Raw genomic sequence first — 24,901 nt, forward strand, 5'->3', positions numbered from 1 at the left:
CTTGTATTCGTTCATCAGCACCATTGTTAACTTCCTCCATGACTCTCCACTTCCAGGGAGCCTTTCCTGGCTAGTTTCATCACAGTATGATAACTGCCTTTCCTGGCATTAATGTTTAGTTCTGGTTATATCGCTCTGTTGTTTCTTACTTGTTTAGCTAAGGATAATGGTTTTGAAAAATAATAACATACAAGAAAGATGGTACAAATGAGCCTGTTTGCAGGGCAGGAATAGAGATGCAGATGTAGAAAATGGACGTGTGGACACAGCGGGGGAAGGGGAGGGCGGGACGAACTGGGAAAGTTGCACTGACGTGTATACACTACCATGTGTATAATAGCTGGCTAGTGGGAAGTTGCTGATTGCATGGAAGCTCAGCTCTGTGCTCTGTGATGACCTAGGGGGTGGGATGTGGGGGTGGGGTGGGAGGGACGCTCAAGAGGGAGGGGATATATGTATACATATAGCTGACTCACTTCATTGTACAGTGGAAACTAACATGACAGTGTAATGCAATTATACTCCAATAAAAAAAATAGTAGCATACATTTATGTTCCAGGTACTAGTCTAGGCCATTTATTAAGTTCAATAATCTTCACAACAACCACAGAAGCTACATAGATGTCATGCCTATTTTACAAATAAGGCAGCTATGGTGTAGAGAGAAGTCCCTTGCTCATGGCCACAGAGCTCATAAGTGAGAGGTGGGATCCGAACCTACGGAGCCCAGGTACTGTTCATGGTACCACGTGGCATACAGCAATCCACTCTGACCAACTTAATCAAAGGCAGTAATCTTACCTTCTTCTTTTGAATTCTCTACACAAATAAGTAGATCCCATGCTTTAAATCCTGGAGGAGGGCACAGCAACCCCCTTGGGTATTCTTGCCCTGAGAATCCGCCTGGAGAGAGGAGCCTGGCAGGCTACCAGTCACACAGAGCCAGACATGACTGAAGCAATTTAGCCCATGCTTTAAATATATTTTGCTATCAGTGTAAGTTTCTAGTTTTCTACTACAGAATCACTAAGGTATTATCTTACTACCATCTTTTGGAATTACTAATATTATGAGGCAAAATCTATTTGGTTTTAAATAACTGTTTAACATTTTTCTTTCTGTGAATGCCTATTCTGCTTTCTCAAATGAATGTCTGAGGTAAGTCACATTAAATGCCACTGTCCTTTGCTCTGAGGCCTAAAGATTTAAAAGATGCCTTTATGTCCTGTGTTTCGTATGTCACTGCTTTATTTCCCCAACCTGCCCTTGAAAGTCACACAACAGAGGCCTCACACAACACAACAACTTTCAATTACAATCTCCACAATAACACACTCTGCCAGCTACTAACCCTTAATATGTCCATTACTGGATTTGGCTGCTTTTCTCATAAGAATAAAAATTTGTCCTGAGGTCCATCCGGATCTTATTGCCTTTATTCTTTCAGACCGAAGACTTTCATTTCCTAAATGGTTTCATTATTCAATATTTGTCTTTTTTTTTTTTTTGGCATTTCAATATTACAAGTGATTTTAAAACTTTTATCTATACATTGTCTTTGCCATTTAAAAGTCTATGGATAATATGAAAGACACAGATTAAATCTCCAATCTCTCTTTTTCTTGATGTTTGTTTCCCCAGAATATAGAGTCTTAATGGCTGGGAATATTTACTACAACTGCTTTGGCAAACAGTTTAGCATGCCATATATTTGGCCCTTGAGGCCCATGATCTTTGAGGCCTGAAACCAACATTGTGTATAACAGAACAGAGAAACCTTACCTTTCTGCTTCCAGACGCATCTCTTCTCGCTTTTGCCTTCTGAGTTCTCTGCGACGTTCAAAATCATCCATGGTGTGGGTTCAGATTTAGGGAGACCAGAGAACGTCTGGATCTAAAGGGGAAGAAGCAAAATCGATATCATAGATGAGTCATCTCAGCCCCTCACCATTATTTTATCCCCCTTTTTGTTTATTCTTAAGAAAAACACTTTAGAAGATGAATGAGGTAGCCAGTGATCAGTTTTGGACTCCCAAGCCAAGCTGTGTCCTTTATGTGCTAAATTCAGTCCCATTCATGCAACTTAGAGACAAATAAGTAAAATCCCAGAATCTCAGGGTTTGTTTTTTTTTTTTTTTCTTTTTTTTAAAGCAAAGACCTTGAGAGACAGAGAGGTCTGACGACTTGAAATATTGCTGGGATCACTCGAAAGCTACTGACTGATATTGTTCTTTGTAACCTGCTGAACTACAGACCAAAGTTATAAAAATCAGTGAACAGAGAAAGAGAAAAGGGAAACACAAGTGAGAAAAAGAAAAGTGGCAAGAAAAGGAATGTCTGGAACTAAGAGAAAAGCAGTAGTAAAGAGAGAAATAAAATAATACAAGCATCCAGGCATCATTTGCATATCCTAAAAGAATATTAATATCAGAATGATACAGCAAGAGTACCATGACTAAACACAGTGCAGCAGCATTTTTCAAAGCAGTTACATATGATCAAACTGTTTTCAGAGCTCAGAAGTCACTGCTTTTTGTAACCCAACCATTTTCTCCTTTCCTACCTCCTCCGCGATGGTTTTAATCCCAGAAAGATCTTCCCTTTCCAGCTCTTCAACTGAGGAGTCCGCTTTTCCTGCGTCTCTGTGCCATGGAGTCAAGTATTCCAGAATTCCCCTGCAGCCCCCAAACCCAAAATGACTACCAGAAAAGGGGAAGCGGGCTCTTTTTGTCCTTGCTTTGTTTACAGAGCTGTCAGTGGTTAGTTAAACTCGGCCTGGAATCTGGCATTTAAGGCCTGCTTGAAGATTGTTTCCTGTGTGGAGCGGGAGGCCTCCACTTCCTCTGGAATCCTAGACTCTGTGCTGCACTCAGATCACAAAAAATATTTTCCAGCCCTTTCTGTGCACATGAGACAAGCCATTTGCCCTGCGTAAGAAGAGAGAGACGTGCAAAACCTGAAGCCATCCCCTAATGGCATCTTTGTGTGAGGGAGTGAAAAGCAAAACTTAGACTTTAAGGCCAAGTTCAGAAACCTTGTGAAATCACTAGATGCTTTTATTTTTCCAAGCATTTCCCCCCCTTAAAAAAACCCACAAAAACAAAAATAAAATCTCAGCCAACCAAAACAAAACGATACAACGTTTGAATTCCCCCTCCCTTCTTATTCCCTAAGGTATTATTTATACTGCTCATAAATCCTTTAGAAATTCAAATTTGGGTGTTTATTTGGGGATTTTTGACTTTTCAGTGTTTTTCTATCTGCCTCTTACAAAGAGTTTTTTCCAAATATTTAGCTAGTTATAAAGGAAAAAAAATCAGTTTTCTTTTTTGAAAAATTACTTCAGCAACCAAGAAAAAATTTCTTTATATTTTTCAGTCTGATCTCTCCATAGTTATCAGAATGGAAAAAAAAAAAGAAAGTGATTCAAGGGTCTCCTGAGAGGCCACGTGTCTCCCTGGGGTGGGCTCCTGTACTGAGCACAATGCAGGGTGCATGAGGACAGCCCTGGGTGCAGCGGGGCAAAGGCTTCTTCCTTCAGTAAAGTCTTTTGTGGTATATACACCACTACTGGAATAACTATAGCAACAGCAAACAGAAACAGGAGAAAGAGGTTCTGTCTGTAAGCAAACAATTTCACTTTTCTTAATTTATCTAGTAGCTTGAAGAGCAGTCTCTAAGCCTCTGGGTCTCGCTCCAGCCTCATCAAGCCGAGGAGTCATGCTGGTGGTTTGCTGGCAGCGGCAGCTGGGTTTTTTCTCAGACTATACCTCTAGTGCAGGTGCCTATGAGTGGTGAAACAAACATTTCCAAGCAGGGAGGAGATGCGCACGGCTGGCAGAGCCAAGCGGCATCCTGGAGCATTCGGGAAGTGCAGCTAATTAACATCATGTGGTCGCTGTGGTTGGCCACCCTCACCGGCTCTCGACCCACGCAAATTTTTTCCCCGACCCATTCCCTCCTCCTACTCCTCACCTTTTATCATGTGTGTGCGTGTGTGTGTGTGTTAGCCACTCAGTCATGTCCAACTCTTTGTGACCCCATGTCCTAGAGCCTGCAAGGCTCCTCCATCCAGGGGATTCTCCAGGCAAGAATACTGGAGTGGGTTGTCATTCCCTTTTCCAGGGGATCTTCTGACCCAGGGATTGAACCCGGGTCTCCCACATTGCAAGCAGATCCCATCTTTTATTATTTGGGTGTTTTTCTTCTTCAACCATATAGGAACTCTACCTAATCAGGTGTTTGCTCGTTGAATGAAGGCACTAGGAGGAAGAAAGAGGGAGTGAGCGCTCAATGAAGCGTCTACACACATGATGGCTTTCTGGGCTCTGCTTGGCGGATGTGTGACGGGTATACTTGAGGTGGTGGAAGAAGCACATTTCTGTACCGGGTGGTGCGGGATGACTCTCTTTTGGGACACGTGCTGTGTTTGGGGAGAAGTTGTCTGTGCTTGTGAAAATGGCTCTTTGCTGGTCCCACTGTAGGATGGAGCTGGAAGTCTTCTCAATCCTCACACCCTTATATCATCACAGAACTTCTCTGAACCTTCCTGGCACTGTTCCTCGTAAGGAGAGCCATGTCTGGGGAGAATTGTAAGTGAATTTTCCCCTCTTTTGGAAGCAGCAGCTCCCATGTCCTCAGCTAGTAATCTCTCATTTCCTCCCTGACCCCCAGTCGATGCTGAACTCCTTCCAGTAACATTGGACAGGAAACAAACTCTCCATCAACCAAGTGATGACATGTCAAGGCAGAGAGCTTCTGTAAACAGTGGGGCTCGTGAGTGTCGCAAGTGGACAGAGTAGCTTGAAAGACAGACGCAGACGAAAGGAGGTAAGTATCCACGAATGTGACAGATGGGTTCTTGAAGAGCTTTATGAAATCTAAATTTTTGTGCTGGGGAGATTGTAGTCATGCTACTGAAAAACCTTGGTGTGACTCCTTTTATCAAGGGAGAAAAAGCATTTTACAAAGGCAGGAGAACCATCACCTACTAATATACCTGTCTTTTCAATATGGGTTCTCAAATACCAGATTTTCTTAAAATAGGGCATGTCTATGCTGGTACAACTAAGGAGTAAGTCAGTGTCAGAGATTTCAAATTACTTAACATGCTGCCCTTCCTTTGGGTAGCGGCACTATCAAGCCGATGACACAGGTGAATGGCGCTGTGAGCGGGCCTCCTGTGTGTCTACCACGTTTCTCACCTCCATGCAGAGCATCCTGAAGCTTCCTCCTTCCCTTTCCTTCTCTCTGCTTTCTTTTTCCCTCTCAACTTCTTTTTGGGGGATGAGGAGATACTCATCAATATTTCTTCGGTCATTTCCTTTTTTTATGTGTCTCATTCTGTGATACTTTCTTTGTTTCCTCCCTTATTCATTTCCCTCTCTGTATTGGGAATTAAAATCTACTTATTAAATCCAATCTAGGATTCTTTTCCTTAAAAATATTGAGTTTAATTTCCAATGTGCGTCTTTCAATCACGAATTCTAACTATTATTATATTTCACCTTTGCAAAGTTGTTTTTTTTTTTTTTTTCCTTTATGGATATGTGACCTTCACTAGAGATATTTCCTGAGACACCTTTATAAGGAGAACTAGTTTCTGCTTTTGTTTGGGACAGGGTTGGTGGCAGGTAGGAAGTCATCTTAAATATGTGTGTGCACATATGTGGGTGTGTATGTGTTTGTGTGTGCATGTGTGAAGTTGCATGTATTAATATGTATATTCACACACATGCACACAGGTGTAAAAATAGTCAAGGCAGTAGGTGGTAGCTAGCTGGCCAGTATTGGAGAAGGAAATGGCAACCCACTCCAGTGTTCTTGCCTGGAGAATCCCAGAGACAGGGGAGCCTGTGGGCTGCTGTCTATGGGGTCACACAGAGTCGGATATGACTGAAGTGACTTAGCAGCAGCAGCAGCAGCAGCTGGCCAATACTCCATTATTAGGGGGAGAAATTTGTAGAGAAAGCTAAGTTCTATCTACCTTCAAATCATCATAAAGTGAATGGTGAGTGATTGCAGGAGGTCCTTGGAATTTGGGGCAGTGCCAACACTGGTCTCAGAACACAGCAAGAATAAAATCTGTTGTGTCAGGGATGCTAAGTCAATGCAACTTTCAAAAGTAACCAACATGAATCAAATATGTACTATGTGCTGGATCATATTTTTTAAATTAAAAAATAAAATTTTTTTAATACATTTTTTTTTAGTGTAGTTTTAAGCTGAAGGAACAATAGAAATGGACCAATGAACTGGTTCCAAATAGAGAAAGGAGTCCGTCAAGGCTGTGTATTGTCACCCTGCTTATTTAACTTCTATGCAGAGTACATCATGAGAAATTTCAGGCTGGATGAATCACAAGCAGAATCAAGATTGCTGGGAGAAGTATCAATAACCTCGGATATGCCTATGATACCACTTTAATAGCAGAAAGTGAAGAGAAACTAAAGAGCCTCTTGATGAAGGTGAAAGAGGAGAGTGAAAAAGTTGACTTAAAACTCAACATTCAAAAAACTAAGATCATGGCATCCAGTTCTATCACTTCATGGCAAACAGATGGAGAAAATGTGGAAACAGTGTTAGATTTCACTTTCTTGGACTCCAAAATCACTGCGGAAAGTGACTGCAGCCATGAAATTAAAAAACACTTGCTCCTTGAAAGAATAGCTATGACAAACCTAGTGTATCAAAAAGCAGAGACATAATTTTGCTGACAAAGGTCTGTATAGTCAAAGCTATGGTTTTTCCAGTAGTCATATATGGATGTGAAAGTTGGACTATAAAGAAGGCTGAGCACAGAAGAACTGATGCTTTTGAACTGTGGTGCTGGAGAAGACTCTTGAGAGTCCTTTGGACAGCAAGAAGATCAAACCAGTCAATCCTAAAGGAAATCAAGCCTGAATATTCCCTGGAAGGGCTGAAGCTGAAACTCCAATACTTTGGTCACCTAAGACAAAGAACTGATTCATTGGAAAAGACCCTGATGCTGGGAAAGATTGAGGGCAAGAGGAGAAGGAGGCACCAGAGGATGATATGGTTGGATGGCATCACTGACTCAATGGACGTGAGTTTGAGCAAACTCTGGGACTTAGTGAAGGACAGAGAAGCCTGGTGTTCATGAGTTGGATATGACTAAGTGACTGAACAACAACACAGTTTAAGGAAAAACTGAGCAGAAAGTAGAGTACCCATATATTCCCTCACCTTTACCCCGACCCTGTGTTTCTGTGTTTGCACTGAACTGTGTATTCCCCTCCAAAAGATACGTTGAAGTCCTAACCCCCAGCACCTCAGAATGCGACCTTGTTTAGAAATTGTGTCTTTACACATGTAGTCAAGTTAAGATGAGTGTTAGGATGGGCCCTAATCCTGTATGACTGGTGTCCTTATAAAAAGGGGAAATTTGGACTTAGAGACAGATAAACACAGAGGGAAGATCATGGGCAAACACATGAGAACATGGTGCGGCAGGAAAGCCTCAGGCTACAAGCAGCTAGGAGTGAGACATTCCCTGGGGTCTTCAGAGGGACCCTGCTGACACTTTGATTTCTAGTCTCTGGAACTGTGAGATAATAAACTTCTATTCTAAGCCACGCAGTTTGTGGTACTTTGTTACAGCAGTCCTAGCAAACTAATACAGCCCATTACTAAAATCTTGCAGTGGTACATTCATCATAATTAACGAGCTAATATTGATTTGTTGTTTTTGTTACTCAGTCACTAAGTCACGTCTGACTCTTGGTGACTCTATGGACTGTGTTATACCAGGCTTCCCTGTCCTTCACTGTCTTCGGCGTTTGCTCAAATTAATGTCCACTGAGTCTGTGGTGCTACCCTCTTCTCCTTTTGCCTTCAGTCTTTCCCAGCATCAGGATCTTTTCCAACTCTCACGTCCATGCATGACTACTGGAAGCACCGCAGCTTTGACTATACAGACCTCTGTCAGTAAAGTGATGCCTCTGCTTTTTAACATGCTGTCTAGGTTTGTCGTAGCTTTCCTTCCAAGGAGCAAGCGTCTTTTAATTTCTTGGCTGCAGTCACATCTGCAGTGATTTTGGAGCCCAAGGAAAGAAAATCTGTCACAGCTTCTACTTTTTCCCCTTCTATTTGCCATGAAGCATTGGGGTTGGATGCCATGATCTTAGTTTTTTGAATGTTGAGTTTTAAGTCAGTTTTTTCACTCTCCTCTTTCACTCTCATCAAGAGGCTCTTAAGTTCCTCTTTGCTTTTTGCCATTACAATTGTATCATCTGCATATCTGAGGTTGTTGATATTTCTCCTGGCAATCTTGATTCCAGCTTGCGATTCATCCAGTCTGGCATTTCACATGATGTACTCCGCATATGTTAAATAAACAGGGTGACAATATACAGCCTTGTTGTACTATTTCCCCAATTTTGAACCAGTTCATCATTCCGTGTCCAGTTCTAGCTATTGCTTCTTGATTGGCATACATGTTTCTCAGGAGGCAGGTAAGGTGGTCTGGTATTCTCATCCCTTAAAGAATTTTCCAGTTTGTCGTGATCCACACAAAGGCTTTAGCACAGTCAATGAAGCAGAAGGAGATGTTTTTCTGGAATTCCCTTGCTTTCTCTATGATTCAACTAATGATCTCTTGTTCCTCTGCCTTTTCTAAACCCAGCTTGTACATCTGGAAGTTCTTGGTTTATGTACTGCTGAAGCCTAACTTGAAGGATTTTGAGCATAGCCTTACTAGCATGTGAAATGAGCACAATTGTCCAGTAGTTTGAACATTCTTTTACACTGCCCTTCTTTGAGATTGGGATGAAAAGTGACTGACTCTTTCCGGTCCTGTGGTCACTGCTGAGTTTTCCAAATTTGCTGACACATTGAGTGCAGCACTTCTACAGCATCATCTTTTAGGTTTTTAAATAGCTCACCTGAAATTCTATCACCTCCTCTAGCTTTTAAGGTTCATGTTTACATTAAGTTTCACACTTTGGTACATTCTACGGGTTTTGCCAAACACATAATGTTATGTATTTAGCATTACAGTATCAGACAGAATAGTTTCATTGTCCACATTCATGCATTTCTGTCCAGTCATGCATTCATTCCTGGCTCAAATTTCATTCCTTTATGCCTTTCCTGAGGACTCCAGTTTGGTAGTGATATCTCACTCTTTGAATATCCATCATTCAGTTTTGATAATTTATAACATACTGCCTTGCCCTGGCTTATTAGTTGTTCTAACTAGTACTTAAATATGTTACTGATAATTTACTTTCCATACGCTTTCATTCTTAAGGCCACTTAGGAATAGAAACAGCCTTTTAAAAGCTCTTTTCACTCTTGGGACATAGTAGGCACTCAGGAATTGTAGCTGATTTGAACTATTAGATTTTTATTCTTGATTTTACCATGCTGAGAGTGAAAAATGTAACTCAAGCTGAATCATCTCTGTGGTTTACTGACTGATCAGTGTTTACAAAGCGAATTAAAGCCTGTAGGTAACAGGCTATATATGAATCTCAAAAGTTATATAAACCCACATCTGCAGTAGTTACACAGTAGACCTGGCAGTGTTTTCTTTCTGACGATAGAAAATGAACTTTTGTCCTTTAAAAAAAAAATCAATTTATCAACCTGCTTTACTCTTTTCTCAACTAAATAGTTCATTTGGGACTCAAAATCCAAATAAACACATGGATTCTAACATACAGTTTGGACTTAACTTTACCTCAACCTTCACCATTTTGCTCTAAAAATCTGTGCTACTTTTTAAAAAATGCCAGCACTAAGACACATGTGTCAAGACCAGGAACACGGAAATAAAAGTGAATGGGATCAATCTGAGGAACTCTGCCTTCTCAAGTTGTTTCTTGTCTCTCATCAATGGAATACAGAACACAACGCCCTACTAAGAGCAGATGAACATGTTATGACCTGTTTTTTCTTTCCTCCTCTGCTCAGTCTTTCATTATTACTTTTTTCTCTATTCATAATTTCTCCACTTGCAAAACACGAAAACAGAAGTCTTAATGTTACAAAAATCAATGTCTTCACGGCCTCCTTTCCACCTTAAGAGGAGTGGACACTGGGCGTTTTAGATTTGTGAAGGGATGGTGTTTATCTACACTGGCCTCCACACTGGGGAAGACCACACACTTCGGAATTTTATGTCTCATCTCCAAGCGTTACTACCCATCTGGAGCACTTTAAGTTGTTCACAGTCCCGTGGCATTTCACTGATCTTCCCAAATGAGAAAAGTAGATTCACCTCCATTTAAAGGAAGAAGACTGAGACAGATAGGACTGTGGCATCAGCCCCTGCACCACAGCCCATCAGTGGAAAACCAGGACTGGTGTTTAGACTCATCTCTAAACCAAGCTGAAAAGTTTTCTTATAAGAGTGAAAGAATTAAAAACTTGGAATACTATTCCTTTGGTACCCTTTTCGAGAGTTTAAAATACTCTTTCACAGCAAACTCCAGGACAGTTAGACCAAAAGACACAGAACAGAACATATCAAATCAGCAAAGGCATATGGCACTGTTGCTCTCATGGCCCAGAAAGAAAAGCATCAGAAATCATGGGAGCGAATTGCTACGGCAAAGACAGAAATTCTCCACCAATCTATGCCCAGGTGAGAAAAAAATGCATAGCTATGCTTTAAAAATTCCTAAATGTGCTTTCTAAATGCATACCTGATACCAGAGGCTAATTCTGATGTCACATCAGGGTAGGATCCTTGTCCCAGTGGACCTATCCAACAATGGGTAGGGCTACTGAGAAAATGTGAACCCAATTACTGGAAATAGTCAGGTAGAGGTGAAATGGCCATCTGTTTAGGGTTGTAGTGGAAAGCTATTTTTTGAGATTCTAAGGCCGGGTTGCTCAATATGGTTGTCACTAGTCACAGGAGGTAATTTAAATTAATTAAAATTAGAAATTCAGTGCCTCTGTCTCACCAGCCCCATTTCAAGTGCTCTGTAGCCTCATGTGTCTAGTGGCTTCCATGTAAGACAGCACAGAGAACATTCAATCATCACAGAAAGTTCTATTGGACAGCCCACTGTAAGGCCTTCCAACTCCTAATATGAAGTGACTTTACCATGGTGTTACGCAGTTCAGAGACGTCTCTGTCTTCAAAGACCTTATATCTCCTAGAGTAGACGGAATGGAAATGAGGGGTATGGTATGGGCAGCCTCTCAAAGCAGGGATGTGCTCATTTAATCCTCTCATTAGTAACTTCTTTGTTGATCTATGAGAGATCTTTCAGATCTGCAGTCTTGCTGTTCTGAGCACACTTTCAACTGGGAAGTGAAATGACTGCTCAGTGAATGCAAAAGAAGCTGAGACACTGTCTGAAGAGAGATCACACTTCGAATTGCACAACGAGACCCAAGAGTGGCTTACTTGGAACAAAAGGTCAGAGGCCATAGCTCTTCACCAATTATAAACATGGTACGGAGGTCACCATATTTTACATAACAGTTTAGTTTTACTTGTGCATGACTCTCTGACCTTTCCAGTCTATTCAGCTATAAAAATATCAGCATCGCATGAGTCTGCTCTTCATGATTGGCTTCTCATCTAACATTTCCAATTTAGTGATCAACAACAAGATCCAGAGCCTTAGCCAGGTATCCTGCTAGTACAAGAGATTAATAAGGTGACAGAATTTAGATGTACTCAGTCGTGTCCGACTCTTTATGACACTATAGACCATAGCCCTTGGAAGAAAAGCTATGACAAACCTAGACAGCATAGTAAAAAGCAGAACCTTTGCCAACAAAGGTTCGTATAGTCAAAGATATGGTTTTTCCAGTAGTCATGGATGGATGTGAGAGTTGAACCAAAAAGAAGGCTGAGTGCTGAAGAATTGATGCTTTTGAACCGTGGTGTTGGAGAAGACTCTTGAGGGTCCCTTGGACTACAAGGAGATCAAATCAGTCAATCCTAAAGGAAATCAGTCCTGAATATTCATTGGAAGGACAGAGAATGAAGCTGAAGCTCTTATACTTTGGCCACCTGATGCAAAAAACCGACTCACTGGAAAAGATCCTGATGCTGGGAAAGACTGAAGGGAGGAGGAGAAGGGGACGACAGAGGATGAGATGCTTGGATGGTGTCACCTACTCAATGGACATGAGTTTGAGAAAGCTCCAGGGGGTGGTGAAGGACAGGATGTCTGGTGTGCAGCAGTACATGGGGTCACAAAGAGTTGGACATGACTGAGTGACTGAACAATAACAAGACTGTAGCTCACCAGGCTCCTCTGTCCATGGGATTTTCCCAGCAAGAATGGTTGCCATTTCTTCCTCCAGGGGATCTTTCTGACCCAGAGACTGAATCCTCGTCTCTCACATCAAAAGCAGATTCTTTACCACTGAGCCCATGGGGAAGCCCATAGCAGGATACAAATCCATTTACACTGCTGGGAACAATTCAACGGTATGCCCTAGTGATACTTTGTACTGGTGACATTTTTGCACATGAAGGACATGTTATCACGATCAGGGGATTAATTATTCCTTAGTAAATTATTCAACATCTACTCATCATGATCATCAAATGCACTTACTATGTTTTAGAATTTTGAAGCAAGTTAGAGACTATATTCTTGGAAGAGGCAATGGCACCCCACTCCAGTACTCTTGCCTGGAAAATCCCATGGATGGAGGAGCATGGTGGGCTGCAGTCCATGGGGTCGCTGGGAGTCCAATATGACTGAGTGACTTCACTTTCACTTTTCACTTTCATGCATTGGAGAAGGAAATGGCAACCCACTCCAGTGTTCTTGCCTGGAGAATCCCAGGGATAGGGGAGCCTGATGGGCTGCCGTCTATGTGGTTGCACAGAGTTGGACACGACTGAAGTGACTTAGCAGCAGCAGCAGCAGCAAAGACTATATTCTAGGAGTTTGTAATCTAAGATGATAAGCTTTGAAGCCAAACTGAGGGACGTTATCCATTATGTCCCTCAAATGTAATAGATACACAATTTAACATATAAATCTGCAACGAAGTTAAATAACAAATTGAAAAGTGCCTAGACTGCTTCCTCCTTCCTTTCTCATGAATCATTTAGATGGTAGTTTCACCCATTTGTTAGTTTGGGAATTTCTGGACTTTCCTTCAAATAAAGAATGGCTCAGAGTGTAAGCCCGCTTACGACAAGCAGAGATGACAGGATCTCTGAATCTTGTATTCACCGACATGAGTATTTACTGATACCTGTATTATTGGAGCTTGCATTTTAATTAGTGAACACATATCTGTCTTCCCTAGAAGGCTGTATGGAGAAGGAAATGGCAACCGACTCCAGTATTCTTGCCTGGAGTATCCCTTGGGCAGAGGAGCCTGGCAGGCTATAGCCCACAGGGTTGCAAAGAGTTGTACGGGACTGAGTGACTAACACACAGAAGGCTGTAATCTCCTAGTGATTATCACTTATTTTCGTCAACCCTCAAAGTTTTTAACTATTTTTTTTTTCTCTTATAGTCAGCACTAAGTTCACACTTATTGAGTTAAAGTGGGTTCCAGGGCATTGCTTATTTTTGGATTTAATTGGTAAACAGAGGAACTTGGCTAAGACGTGATCAAAAGGTCATGCCTCCAGTTGAACTCTTAGTAACCTTGGGGATGGTGGTTCACTACGAAGCTCTATTTTTATTGAGATTTGTAGTTGTGGTTGTTTTCTTCTAGTGGAAAAGAAACTTGTCTTAGAAAGACATTCTGGTTTCAGAAAAGAAGGGTATTAGGCCTTTGTAACTGAGGGAATTTCTGGGACGTTCAAAGGAAAAGGAGAAAGAAGAGATGACAACGAATAAGAAGAGAATCAGGGTTGAACACGTCAAATTTCCAAGGCCTTTGGATATGCTTTGCCACTCCTCCATCATAATTAGAAAACACTGACATTCAGAGCTGATTTAAATGCTTCCATCAGTCAAAAAAAAAGTGTTGCCTGATTTTACTCTGTAACCATGCTTGGTAATTAGAAACATAAGGCACTGTTCTGGATGTTTTCTCAGGAACCTACCCTGCCCGGCTTGGTGTCACTACCCATTGGCTACAGGACCTTTATCTGTTCTCACCATCTCTCTTAGGAGCTCCTACCCAGGTCACAGGAAGAGTGTGAGGTTGCCATGGGCATTCCTGGAAAACCTGGAGACCTCCGGCGCCACTTTAGACTCTAAAATACACGGAAGAAACTCATTTTGCCTGCTTGTTTCCTTACCGAAGCTCTATAAATCTGTATTGCATTTGGAAGGCAGCAGTTCAAGTATGGCAAGATAAGCATTCAAACCAGAAGATTAAAAAGAAGGATCGTTGCAATGACCAGCATGAAATAACATCCTTTTATTTATTTCTGAAAACAAGAAAGCCATTTCAACAGTGTCTTCCAGAGTACCTCACAGTCTTGCTGGGAAATCTGTGCTTTGCAAAATGTGGATCAGAATATGATTTAAGAAGCAGCAGCAGTTTTTTACTTCTGACAAAATTCACAAAGAAAATGGAAAAATACTTGTAATCAAGGGCTTCAACTCAACAGTCACCTAGCTTGTCAAATTAAAACATGTGGCAACCACCTGCCAAGCGTCTTGAAACAACGATAACTTCTTGTTTTTCTACCTGACCTGTAATCTCTTCAGAACACATTTGCATTTTCCAAATTTTCACACTTAAACAATGCTGTCCACACCATGTATAAAGATGACTAAGCAACTCTGTATTAAGTAACCAAAGCGAGTCCTGCCAGTTTCAGAATAATTAAGTTTCTGCAGTCTAATATAAACAGTTCCAAGAACTACATGCGGCCTACCAAAAGTATATATTACAAGTAGTCAACACTGAGGCCAGCTGGCAGACAGATCAACCTATTAAAGTAGAATTGTTCAGAATTCAGAGTATTATTTTTCTTTCCTCCCATTATTTTTTCTGCATCCAACTTTGTTTCTTTGGGAATGTTTTCAAGTATACAAAGCAAGAAAGTGTTGTGGAATTGCACCTCCTGTAAATGAATGAGCATTTCTCTTGAGATTCTTTAGAACTCACAAGTAAGTCCCATTTCAATCCTGTCTACACAGACAGTAACAGTAAAACAGAGAAAGTGAATCCGCTTTGTCCCCACTCAGCTAAAGTGTTGGTATTTTGCTTGACCATCAGAAAAGTAAACGGTGACCACCAGACAAGTGAATGAGCACACAAAGCCATATGCCCATCAGACAACTGAAACAGCTTTCTGACTATAGATCTTTGTACTGTCTACCAGGGAGCTTGCTGGATCAAAAATTGTTACAAACAAGGCTAATGTCATAGGTTTAATCCTACCAGGAATGAGTTAACTATTTGAGAGGAAAAAGAAGTCCTAAACTGTTGCCATGTGCTTTCACATTAATCTTGGCCAGCCACATTGCAGATGTGGTCTGACAATTTTCAGTTGAGAGAACATAGGGATGATTAGACCAACCCATCCTGCCATGACCTGCAGGAGACAGTATGCCCAAATGAGTGGGAGTGTGTCATCACACAAAAGGCTTCTCTATATTCAACTGAATTTTAAGTCCTAATGTCTTCTTCACTGAGTTTAAATTCATGTATATCCAAGAGATGCTGAAACTGAAGCTCCAATACTTTGTCCACCTGATGTGAAGAGCCAACTCACTGGAAAAGACCCTGATGCTAGGAAAGCTTGAGGGCAGGAGGAGAATGGCATGACAGAAAAGATGATTGGATGGCATCATGGACTCAGTGGGCATGAATCTGGGTAAATTCTGGGAGATAGTGAAGAAGAGGGAAGCCTGGTGTGCTGCAGTGCATGGGGTCGCAAAGAGTCAGACACGACTGAGTGACTGAACAAGGACGACAACAACAACATATTCAAGACTGGTAAAGGCTCTACACCCATCATCACAATCAAAACTTCAAAAACAACATTCAACAAATAGTATGAATTACCATTTGCTACCTTGCTGGGTGTGGCAGATAGGTTGTGAATGCAACTACTCTGCCCTCACTGTGCTTATAGTCTGATGGTGGAGACAGGCAATAAATCAATAAAATATAAACTGGGACGGGGTTAGGAAAGGAAAATATAAGCTACTATGAGAGAGAACTACAGGAATGACTCATAGTTTTCTTTGTATATTTTTTTGCTTTTTAATATTTTTTTGCGAACTTTTTATTTTGTATTTGGAAATAGCCAATTAGCAATGTTATGATAGTCTCAGGTGAGCAGTGAAGGGACTCAACCATACATATACATGTATCCATTCTGCCCCAAACTCCCCTCCTATCCAAGCTGCTACTTACCATTGAGCAGAGTTCTAACTCAAGGTTTCCTTTGGGTTAAAACAGGATTTAAGAAGTAATAGCTTTCTCAAAAAAGAATGTTAATACACTACAGACAAGCATTGATAAAGGGAACATAAATGTATGAGACTGAGGTTTGTATTTATTAAATATATGTCAACATCTAGATTGTGCCGGGCACTTGCACAACAACACGAGGTGTTGATAAATCGAACTTGTCTCTACTTTTCTGTCCTAAAAAAGTGAGTGCAGAGTAAAGTAAAGAAGCTAGTCAGATCTGAAGGATGGTGAACTAGTCTCACCCTTTCTCTCCAACTTCAGATCCTATGTAAGTAATGTAAAAATAATGACCTATCAAATATGGTCTGCCAGAACTGGTACAGACATAGGGAATCCACTTAAGATATTAATTTCACATGGCTAGAGTGGAGGGCATCTTTCTAGAAACCACCCAACTCAGTGACCTTCCAACAACAAAAGCATGTTTCCCACTCTCCACTGGGCAGAAATTTGTTGATTCAAATGTAGCTGGTCCACTTTGTTTTTTCAAATTTTGGTTCATGATTCCAAGAAATGAACAACCCGTAATAAATTTACTCCAGTGGCAACACATCTCATGACCAGCTTTTCTACTTTGAATACCACAAGCAGACCTTTAATTTGTTGACACACAGCCCCTGGACATTCATGAAAACAAGATGTTCTCTTGCTGCTTTTTAAGTTAAACAGATTTAAGTCAGGGTCTCAGCTGAATTTCAAAAACAGATGTTCCATAGCAAAAGGGCTGAACTGACCCCAGCAATGAGAGGCTGTTTCACTTGAACTTGAATATTCTTTTGTTAGTAGGACAAGCGATCAAATCCTGGAACTGAAAACAGGCGCAACCCAAGGTTTACTACTGTCTCTATTCAATGACTGCCCTGTGGGTCTGGGAAGACTGGGTATCCGGGAATCTTGGTTTAGGGAATAAGTTGATGCCTGGGAGGTTTAGGTGCCTGGGTTTTGAAGGGGTTAGTGAGGAGGGATGGTCTTTCCCCCAGCCCCCCTCCCCACACCCGCCAAAGCGACCATCCTGTTTCCCTGACCACCTCAGAGGCCCTGCATGGACTGACTCCACTGTACCCACCACCTCTCCTGACCCCACAGTCAGGCCACTTCCTTAGTCCTGCAACAATCCAGCTAATATTTTTGCCTCTGGGCCTTTGTCCCTGTTTCCTCTCTTCTGTAACCTGCAGTCCCCTCCATTCCTTCTGCAAATCCCATATATTTTTCTAGAGTGTAGCTCAGTCTTCTCTTTATTCCAGAAGCATCCTGTCTTTCAACTCTGTAGCATTGTTAGCACTGTTCTTTTGGATGGTCAATACTATACAGCTTTGTTATTCAAATGTGTTATAACCTCTCTTTCTCTTGAGCAAATGTGAAGCTGCTCAATGCCAGGGCCTGCGTCTCCTTTGATATCCCCTCACAGTGCTGGGTGTTTTGCTCTGCCTTTACAGATACATGAGAATGGTTGCTGAGCTGAACTAAATGAAAAACTTCTGGCCTAAAAATCCAAGTTCCAAAAATTCCACACCTCTGGCCGTTCGTACCCTTTGCGCTTTCTGGGGACCTTATAGAACTGTACTTGTCAGCTTCCTTGTGGGCAGCTGGGGCCAAGTGACTAGTTCTGGCCAATGAGTTGTGAGCAGAAGTATCCCGTCACTTCTGGGGCAGAGCATTTATTTGTTGATATGAGATCCTTCAGGGTATTTTTTCTCTCTGCCCTGGGGTCCCCAAGTAAGGATGGCAGTGATGTGGACCAGAGACTCCTGCCTATCCAGGGTTAGAGAGAAAGCATGAGTGAGCAGCCTTTGTGTTGAAGTCACTAAGATTTTGAGTGGTCCCCAACCCCAGCATAACCTAGCTCGCCGTGACTGACATAGCCATGGTTAAGTTAGTCCATGACAAAAATGATCTTGTGATATTAGGCACTGCTTCATGAAGATATTTATTCAACTTACTGATTTTCTGTTTCTGTTCTATGGCTTCTAACATAGAAATAGGAATGGGTAAGCTAATCAGGTAAGGCTTCAGGGAGTGGAAATGGCTCACTGGCCCCATCTGCCTACTCCAATGAGTCATAAAACTGCTGCTAACTGCAGGAGTGCTCACATGTGACGTGTTCATTCACTTACACCAGGAATGACAAACTCAAATGCTTCTAAGGACCCAAAAGGTAAATACTTGGGGAGTGGTGGCCTGTGGGGAAATGGAGAATGAATGCATCCCTAAAAAAATTCAAAATCAAAATTTCAAGAAAACCATGCTGGGCAAAGGAAGCCCACTTGCAGGTCAGTGTGGACCTCAGGTTGCTTGTTAGTAATCCCTAATTTATACAATCATTCTTTAATGGCTCTCATGTGCCAGACTAGGCACTGTGAGGAGTTAAAGGGTAAACTTATGTGAATTCATCTATTAGCCTTCATTCTAGATGGAGAAGTTTATTTATTTAGTCAATGGTTGTATAGCATGTGCTATGTACCCAGTACAGTTCTAAGAACTTTATAAGTATCTTTGTAACAATCTTTATTGAGTCCATTTTACAGATGGAAAGACTAAGGCTCAGAGAAGGTGTGTCATTTGCCCAAGGTCACAGTTCAGTTCAGTTCAGTCGCTCAGTCGTGTCCGACTCTTTGAAACCCCATGAATCACAGCACGCCAGGACTCCCTGTCCATCACCAACTCCCAGAGTTCACCCAAACTCATGTCCATCGAGTTGGTGATGCCATCCAGCCATCTCATCCTCTGTCATCCCCTTCTCCTCCTGCCCCCAATCCCTCCCAGCATCAGGGTCTTTTCCAATGAGTCAACTCTTTGCATGAGGTGCCCAAAGTATTGGAGTTTCAGCCTCAGCATCAGTCCTTCCAATGAACACCCAGGACTGATCTCCTTTAGAATGGACTGGTGGATCTCCTTGCAGTCCATGGGACTCTCAAGAGTCTTCTCCAACACCACAGTTCAAAAGCATCAATTCTTCGGTGCTCAGCTTTCTTCACAGTCCAACTCTCACATCCATACATGACCACTGGAAAAACCATAGCCTTGACTAGATGGACCTTTGTTGGCAAAGTAATGTCTCTGCTTTTTCATATGCTATCTAGGTTGGTCATAACTTTCCTTCTAAGGAGTAAGCGTCTTTTAGTTTCATGGCTGCAATCACCATCTGCAGTGATTTTGGAGCCCAAAAATGGTCAGAGTTAGCAAATATTAGAGCCAGGATTTACATCCAGGCAGCCTAGCCCTTAGAGTCTGTGCTTTGTAAGACTATGCTACTTCTCACAAGAAGCAATACAAGGTAGCTTATGGCAAGAACCTCATTGATGAAAAGACCATGTAATTGCGTAAAGGATCCATACTCAGCTACAAACAACCCTGTCTAGAATTTGTTTCCTGTTGGAAGGATTTGGCTTGCTTGATGTTAGGAGGAGTCCATATTTGATGTTTATCAATGAAATGAAAATGAATCTTGTTGATGTTCATTTGGGCTTTGGCAAACTAATTTATTATTTCATTTAAGTGGGGTTCACTTTAGAAAATAAGCTGAATTCATCCTAAAGTCTTTAAAAAGTAAAACACACTTTGACTATTTCTTTTTGCTTTTTCATTTAATTAATTTCAGACAGGAAGCAAAATCTTCTAAGATTATCTGTTAGTGTCTGTCTTAAGACAGATTTTGTGGGACCCGAAAATTATCTGGGAGTCCTTTAAGAAAGAGAATACAATGTTAAACATAAAAACTTAGGCAGGGGTGTGACAGACATCTGTTCAAATGAGGGGCTCTGTGGCTTAACACACCACTGCTTTCACAGTGAATCACTCTGGGTCTCTCACCTTCGATTCTTTGAGCATTCCAATAAAAAAATGACAAACTCTTACTTTGCTCTTAATTGAATGACAAACCCTTACTTTGCTCTTAATTTTCAATTATTTTGATACTACAGTTATGTCTGTCCCTAAAAAATTCTTCTTGAAAGCAGAATTTAGGAAATAAAGAAGGCAGGGGACAATTAAGCATCATTCTTCAAAGCAATTTTCAGAAAAGTAGAATTCGAGATATAACCAGTGCTCTGCAGTGTTTTGCCTGTAAACCACATAATTAAGAATGATAGGTAAATGAGACAGCAGAGATATATAAAATATTATGACTCTTTGTTAAGATAAGGCCAATTAAATAAAAGAACCAGAAATCACAATTTATGTCAATGAGTGTATTATTGGAGTCACTAGATTTTTCTACTGCATTCAATAAAAAAAGTCCATTTTATAGGAAGAATGAAGGAACACTAGAATTGTTAATGTAGCCCAGACCTAATATAGCACCGGCTAGAGAAGTTCCAATTCAGTATATAGCTGTGGAGTGAATACATTAATGAGTGACTGAATATGTATGTTTGAAGAGCAAGAAAAGGACAGACGGTGCTAACAGTGGTCGCAAGCCTCCCCCACCAACACTGACTTATAACTGCATCTTTTAGTTCTAATCCATTAGCCAGCAAGCTGGGGGAGGCAGTAGATATGTCCCCAGAGTCCCTCATGATAACAAATGTCTTTATGTTTATACATCTTGAGAGTCTGTGATGGAGTCAGATTCACAGTCATGGGTATAATATACTTATGGGAGGAATCTTTTGAAGAACTTGAAGAAAGTGCTTTCAGAAGAGCGCCTTCCTTCAGGTCTGACAGATGTTTGTACTCACGCCCTCTCTGCATTCTCTGAATATGATAAACACACTTCTCTCCAAACTCAGGATGCCCCGTTCCACAGTATGTCGTTCTTGGTCATTAAATAATAGGACTTGATATTAATGTTGGCTGTCTCCATCCCTCTTTAACAAAGTGTTTTCAGCCAAAGATATTAAACTAGTCAGCCTCTCTTTTCCCCTGTCAGAGAAACAGCCAGCCTCCTGAAATCACAGCTCATTTATACCATGTTGGCGTGAATATTCAGACTCCATTTGTCTCCAGCTCTTAAAGACTGGTGTTAGAGTGAATGATAGACATTTTGTTTTGAATTAGCAAAAAGGAGGAGAAAAAAAAAAAACCCAAGTAATAAGTTTGGCCTTAAAATATCTGTTTCAGGGAATGCAGCTCTGCTTTTTCCTCCAGTAAAAGTCGATTAAAAAAAAAAATCTAGATTTAATTTGGCATTAAGTTGGACCTGATACAGAAAATAGTAGGAAGGAAAATGTCTTAGTCTTCCCTCCCCACCACCCCCCAGATTGAGCCTTTAAACCCTACTGGAGGACTGTTCCATGGACTAGTGCAAGATGTTTGCAGCTTTGTTTTGTTGAACATCCCAAAGCAAACTTTGGAAGTAGTTGAGTCTGTGTCCTTGAACTGTACAAATCCTGTCACAGTTGGAACCTCAGACTTCTGATAGTTTTGTTTGAAAGCTAAATAGCAGGATCATTCTTTTTTTTTTTTTTCCTCTTTATGGCATACTCACTCATGTTTTTTGGAACAGAAGTCTGGAAAGGAGTTCTAGGCAAGAGCTCCTGGCACCATTGTTTTTCTCCCTGCTATCTGTGCCTTGATCTTGGTTTGCCCACCCTGACAAAACCTCTTTCCATCAACAGCCATGCTGGGTAGGAATGTGTGCTTAATGGAGGTGCCTCCTAAGGCCAGGTCAATTCCCTGGCCAGGGAAACACCACCACTCGGCCAAAGTTACAAAATCTGCACGTGGTGATGCTGGAATGTCCTGTCACCTTCCTTATCATGAAAGTTTCAAGAACTGGGAAGACCTGAGAACTCATGCTCCTTGAGTCCTCTTGATTCCTAAGCAAACTTGGGCGTCGTTCTGCAGCTACTACCAGAAATCTGTAGAAAAGACTTTTAGTGCAAAAGTGATCCCTTCAGATTCTGCTGTAACAAGTATAGACACACTTGAACTAAACAGGAAGCTGAATATTGTGTCAACAGTGTCCAGAGAGGCTTGTTCTGCAAAACTCAAGAGAAGATACAGGGAAAAAAACTTTCTCTTTCCATACCATCTGGAGCTTCAACTGACTCTAAAAATACTGGCCCACAGTGGTCATACAAACTCCCATTTATGCTGTTCTAAAACAAGGCAAAGCCTGCCAGGTGCTTACAACTTATACATGCTCATAGGAAAAGTATCTTTCTTTTCATATCCTATAGTATAGTGAAGTTGCTCAGTCGTGTCCAACTCTTTGCAACCCCGTGGACTGTAGCCTACCAGGCTTCTCCGTCCATGGGATTCTCCAGGCAAGAATACTGGAGTGGGTTACCATTTCCTTCTCCAGGGGCTCTTCCCGACCCAGGGATCAATCCCGGGTCTCCCGCATTGGAGGCAGACGCTTTAACCTCTGAGCCAGCAGGGAAGCCCAAATCCTATAGCTGACTGAAATGAATGAAATCCAGTGTGGAGGCACCTCTGCTGGCTACTGGCCACCATTCATTTGGAATACCCGACCTAGGCCATGCAAGGATTGCAGAGCTGTTTTCTCTTGACTTCAGAATTTCTCCCTGCTCATTTTATACAAATAGCAATTAATGTAAAATCCACTGACACAGGTGTGATTAGCACTTTAGGTCACGGAGTGAAAAGGGCATCTTTTTCCTGGCAACTTGAAGAATACCAAGAGGAAAGTATGGAAGTGGGGGATGCTTGAAGAAATCTGGTATCTCAAAGTTTATTTTTAAGAAATGGAAGGGGGTATGTAGAGAAGGAGGACATTTACAAACCTCTGACAGTCTCTCCTGCTAATAATCAGACAATCCAAAGAAAGATCATGGGTTTCTGCTAGAGAAAGAGAACCAATGGAGAAAGGGGAGGGGGGTGGGCACAGAGAAGCAAGGAAAAGAAATGACACTTTAGAAAATAACAGAGAAATGAATGAATAGTTTTCCTCCTTTTGTTTGTATCACACTAAGCAGGAAAAAAGTGGGAAATTCAGGGCTGGGGTGAAGGTGGCCCAATTAGAAATCACTTTTGATGGTGAGACCCAGAGAGGAGAAGCTTGCTATGGCCACCATGACTCAGGGCCTGGTCCGCTCATGCTTCATTAGCCCCCATTCTGTCCTGCGCATGAAACATGAAAATATCACTAAAACCTCCTTGAAGGCATAGGAAGTGTGGGGAGACCAATGGACTATGGAAGGGGTTCAGTGCAAAGGAGGTACATTCCCCTCAACTGAGTCCTTTACTGACTGTCTGGACAAGACGATGTTCCACGGCAGAGGAGTCCCAGCCGCCTGACCTTCTGTCTCTTTGGACACTGAGGAGTCTAATTCTGGACCTCCCCTACTGTCCAGTCTGATCAGCTCTGATTGTGACGGAGGAAATGGTCCTAAAGGGAAGTGCTGATGTAGGATAGCCCTGGGCAAGCAGCTGGGGAGTCAAACACATGCTTGTGGTGGAGTTGGCTAGAGAGGAGCAAGCTCGGGTAGAGAAAGCTCCTCAGGAATGGTTTGGGGCAAAGCCCTAAAGGAGAGGACAGAAGAAGGTATAAAATAGGACCAAAGGAATAAGTGAAGAGAGAAATAGACATCCACAGTTGCTAATACACATGTTCTTACATTAGAAATGCCATTTAGATTTCTTCCTCCTGTTATTCACCAGGAAAACTTTCTACATGCAGTTTCTCGTGGCATTGTTAAACCGCTGCTCCTCTCCCTCTGCAATCTTTCTGGGTGGCCTCATAATTCCTATGTGTAGGTTATGATTATGAAAATTTCTATCTCTAGTTATTACCTGGGCTTCAGACGTGCATAGCCCTTGTATTCTAGACACACACCCTTGGATGTCGCACAGGCCCTTAAACTCAGCAGGTCTCAGTCTAAACTCACTGTCCTTCCCTCTTGGCTCCCAAAAGAGTGTTCTCAGTATCTGGGGCAGGTCCATATTATTTACTCTTTGAGGAGCAAGGTAAGTCTCCTGCCATCAGTTAATCATATATATATATTTTTTTTTTTTTTTTTCTTTTTCAGTCTCTCTCTCCAGCTTTGACTTATTTCCACTTTTTGGAAGTCAGGAGACAGGCAGCAAGTATGGAGAAAGCACCACTAATAATCATTATTTGGAGGTAGTCTTAAAGCAAATTACAGGTTCAGAGACTTGTATCTTACCTCTCCATTCATTTATTCATTTAATAAGTACTATTGAATGCTCACTATTTACAAAGCCTCCTCTAGTGCTATGAAAGATGTAAAAGGCACACTTTTCAGCTTCAAAAATTATGTAATGAAACAGGGAAGTGAGAGATGTATACAAAGGACTGCAACATACTGCAGGAAAACTAGATATTCTAAGAGTGATGTAAATGCTAAGGTAGTTCAGGAGAGGAGACTCAGAGAGCCGTCCATACGCAACAAACTAAAAATCAGCATATAGGGGGAAAAAAAGATCAGATATTAAAGACTGAGTTGTGTTCCCACAAATTCATATGTTGAAATTTTAGCTCCGAATAACTTAGAATATAAACAACTTTGGAGATCTGGTCATTAAAGAGGTAATTAAGTTAAGATGAAATCTTTAGAGCAGGTATTAGTCTGATATGCCTGTGCCCCTTCTAAGAAGAGGAAATGTTGGACACAGAGAGAGCACTCCAAACATGTG

At 41.5% G+C, this 24,901-nt stretch overlaps 1 protein-coding gene across 42 annotated transcripts in view; it reads right to left on the reverse strand.

The window, feature by feature from the left end:
* The window catches only part of CALD1 (caldesmon 1), a 231,504-nt gene that overhangs the window by 105,612 nt on the left and 100,991 nt on the right, over window positions 1-24,901 (reverse strand). For 39 of the 42 annotated variants that reach the window (XM_086395525.1, XM_086395509.1, XM_086395487.1 and 36 more), the window contains one exon: window positions 1,784-1,895. In XM_086395525.1, coding sequence (XP_086251651.1) covers window positions 1,784-1,854 — 71 coding nt within the window. In that variant the 5' untranslated portion in view covers window positions 1,855-1,895. Of the gene's footprint in view, window positions 1-1,783; window positions 1,896-2,564; window positions 2,989-24,901 lie in introns of those variants that run through there. The other 3 variants (XM_086395532.1, XM_086395522.1, XM_086395504.1) reach the window with 1 other exon arrangement.

The sequence above is a fragment of the Bos grunniens genome, chromosome 4, assembly GCF_055505025.1.
Source record: "Bos grunniens cultivar Pamir isolate PY7600 chromosome 4, Bosgru_T2T1.0, whole genome shotgun sequence".
NCBI classification, from domain to species: domain Eukaryota; kingdom Metazoa; phylum Chordata; class Mammalia; order Artiodactyla; family Bovidae; genus Bos; species Bos grunniens.